The sequence below is a fragment of the Chaetura pelagica genome, unplaced genomic scaffold (genome assembly GCF_000747805.2).
Source record: "Chaetura pelagica isolate M959 unplaced genomic scaffold, ChaPel_1.0 scaffold823, whole genome shotgun sequence".
In the NCBI taxonomy this organism is placed as follows: Eukaryota; Metazoa; Chordata; class Aves; order Apodiformes; family Apodidae; genus Chaetura; species Chaetura pelagica.
The window spans coordinates 52,118-54,013 of NW_009952683.1; the positions used below are offsets into that span (position 1 = coordinate 52,118).

Here is a 1,896-nt window from a genome sequence, read left to right on the forward strand (position 1 = left end):
TCAGACACCAACCAGGAAGATGGTCAATTTAGTTTATTCAGGAGAGAAGCTGATTATTGTGAGAACTGGGGCTAGGACAACACAAGAAGAAGTCAACACTAGGATTTGAAGGCTGAGCTGCTCTCCTGTCACTTCTGGGGGGAGCAGGGACAGGTTCTGTGCTGGCCCTGGATCCAGGCAGTGCCACATTCCTGGCAGAACCAGGTTTGGTGTCTTGGAGCTCATCTTTCAGGATCCCAACACTTCAGAGATGTCAGAGGCAGTTGCTGCCTCTCAAGTGGTTTCTACCAAGTGCCCTGTGTGGTGATCAGGGCTCAGCAAGAGCTTTACCCCTCTGGAAAAGATCTGTCTGGAGACAACAGGTCACAGCAACATCACAATGAGGGGGGTCTGGAAAGGGAAGAGCAAGTTGCTGCTACTGGGAAGCAGCCCTAAGGATTCCTGGGAGGGGAAGAGCAGGTGAGACACAGCACAGGCACAGCTATGGTGGAGAGACTAGACTAAAAGCTGGGGTGGTGGGAGAGGGAGGTTTCCAAAATGTGCTGTGGCATGAGACCCTCTGAGCCCACCTCCCTGGGCCAGGCCCTAGCGGAACTGGAGGGGGCTGATTCGCAGCCCCAGGACATCCTTGCCAATCTCTGTCACCTGAGGAAGGAAAGGGAGATGATTAATGAGGGAAAGGGAGGTGAGGAATGAAGGAAAGGGAGGTGATTAATGCTTAAAAGCAGCCCAACCCCAGCACTCAGAGCCTCTTGGTGCTGGAGGCCACGGGCTGCTGATCCCTGCAGTGCCCTGGAGGCAGAATTTCAGCTCTGCAGGGTTTCACAACTCCCAAGTTGCTCCTCAGAGGCCAAGTCCTCCAACACTCGACCCAAAAACTCATGTCAAGGTGAAGCGTAAGCATGGGGGAAGGTGCTGGAGGGGATTCTCCAGGGAAACATGGAATCGTGGAATGGTTTGGGTTGGAAGGGACCTGGTAGGTCAGGTCAAGAAGCTGAAGGACATGAGGGTGGCAACTCTGAGGGACAGGTTAAAGGCCTACATTACAGACCTGGGAATATAGGTTGTATATAAAGCACCTGGTTGGAGACAATCATGGGATGGGTTGGGTTGGAGGGACCTTCAAGACCATCTAGATCCAACCCCCTGCATGGGCAGGGACACCTATCACCAGCCCAGGCTGCTCCAAGCCCCATCCAACCTGCCCTTCAACACCCCCAGGGATGGGGCAGCCACAGCTTCCCTGGGCAACCTGGCCCAGGCTCTCCCCACCCTCACACTGTCAATCCCCCTGGGTCAGGAGGGGGTGGTGACAGACTCTGAGACTCCCTTACTGTGGTGACACGGCAGATCTGCCCGTGGAACTCGGGGCAGTAGCAGGCTCCACTGAGGGGACACTTCTCCACGGGTTTGCCACGGTAGATGGGTCGGTAGGAGGCAGCACAGATGTCAAAGGGGTTGTGCATGTCATAGTTGAGCTGGTAGGTGTCCGTGGGGTTCTTCTCACAGGCTGACAAGATCTTACGAGTCTGCAGAAAGAACCACGGTGAGCAGAGGAGACCCAAGAGGTTCTGGGACTGCAGGACTGGGAGTTCTGGGACTCCCCCCTGCTCCTCACAGACGTACCTGCTGGGCCACCTCAGGCTTTGGGCCCAGCTCCAGCAGCCGACGGGCAAAAGTAGCAGCTGTCTTGAAGTTTTTGAGCTTGAAGAAGAGGTTGAGGGCAGTTCGCAGCACCAGGATCATGTGGACGGGCTGCAGGTTGGAGTGGGTGAAGTAGGCAGCCATCTGCAGGGGGGCAGGAAGGGAAGGGGGGGGCAGGAAGGGAAGGGGGGAGCAGGAAGGGAAGGGGGGAGCAGGAAGGGAAGGGGGGAGCAGGAAGGGAGGGGGGGGGCA

The 1,896-nt window shown here is 56.5% G+C and overlaps 1 protein-coding gene across 1 annotated transcript in view; it reads right to left on the reverse strand.

Moving 5' to 3' along the window:
• Positions 1 to 435: 435 nt before the first annotated feature.
• COPA (coatomer protein complex, subunit alpha) overlaps positions 436 to 1,896 on the reverse strand; it is a 27,452-nt gene continuing 25,991 nt past the window's right edge. The window contains exons 30-32 of the mRNA XM_009993767.1: positions 1,627 to 1,788; positions 1,335 to 1,529; positions 436 to 645 (exon numbers count right to left, since the gene is read on the reverse strand). Of these exons, the coding sequence (XP_009992069.1) occupies positions 586 to 645; positions 1,335 to 1,529; positions 1,627 to 1,788 (417 nt within the window). The 3' untranslated portion in view covers positions 436 to 585. The remainder of the gene's footprint in view (positions 646 to 1,334; positions 1,530 to 1,626; positions 1,789 to 1,896) is intronic.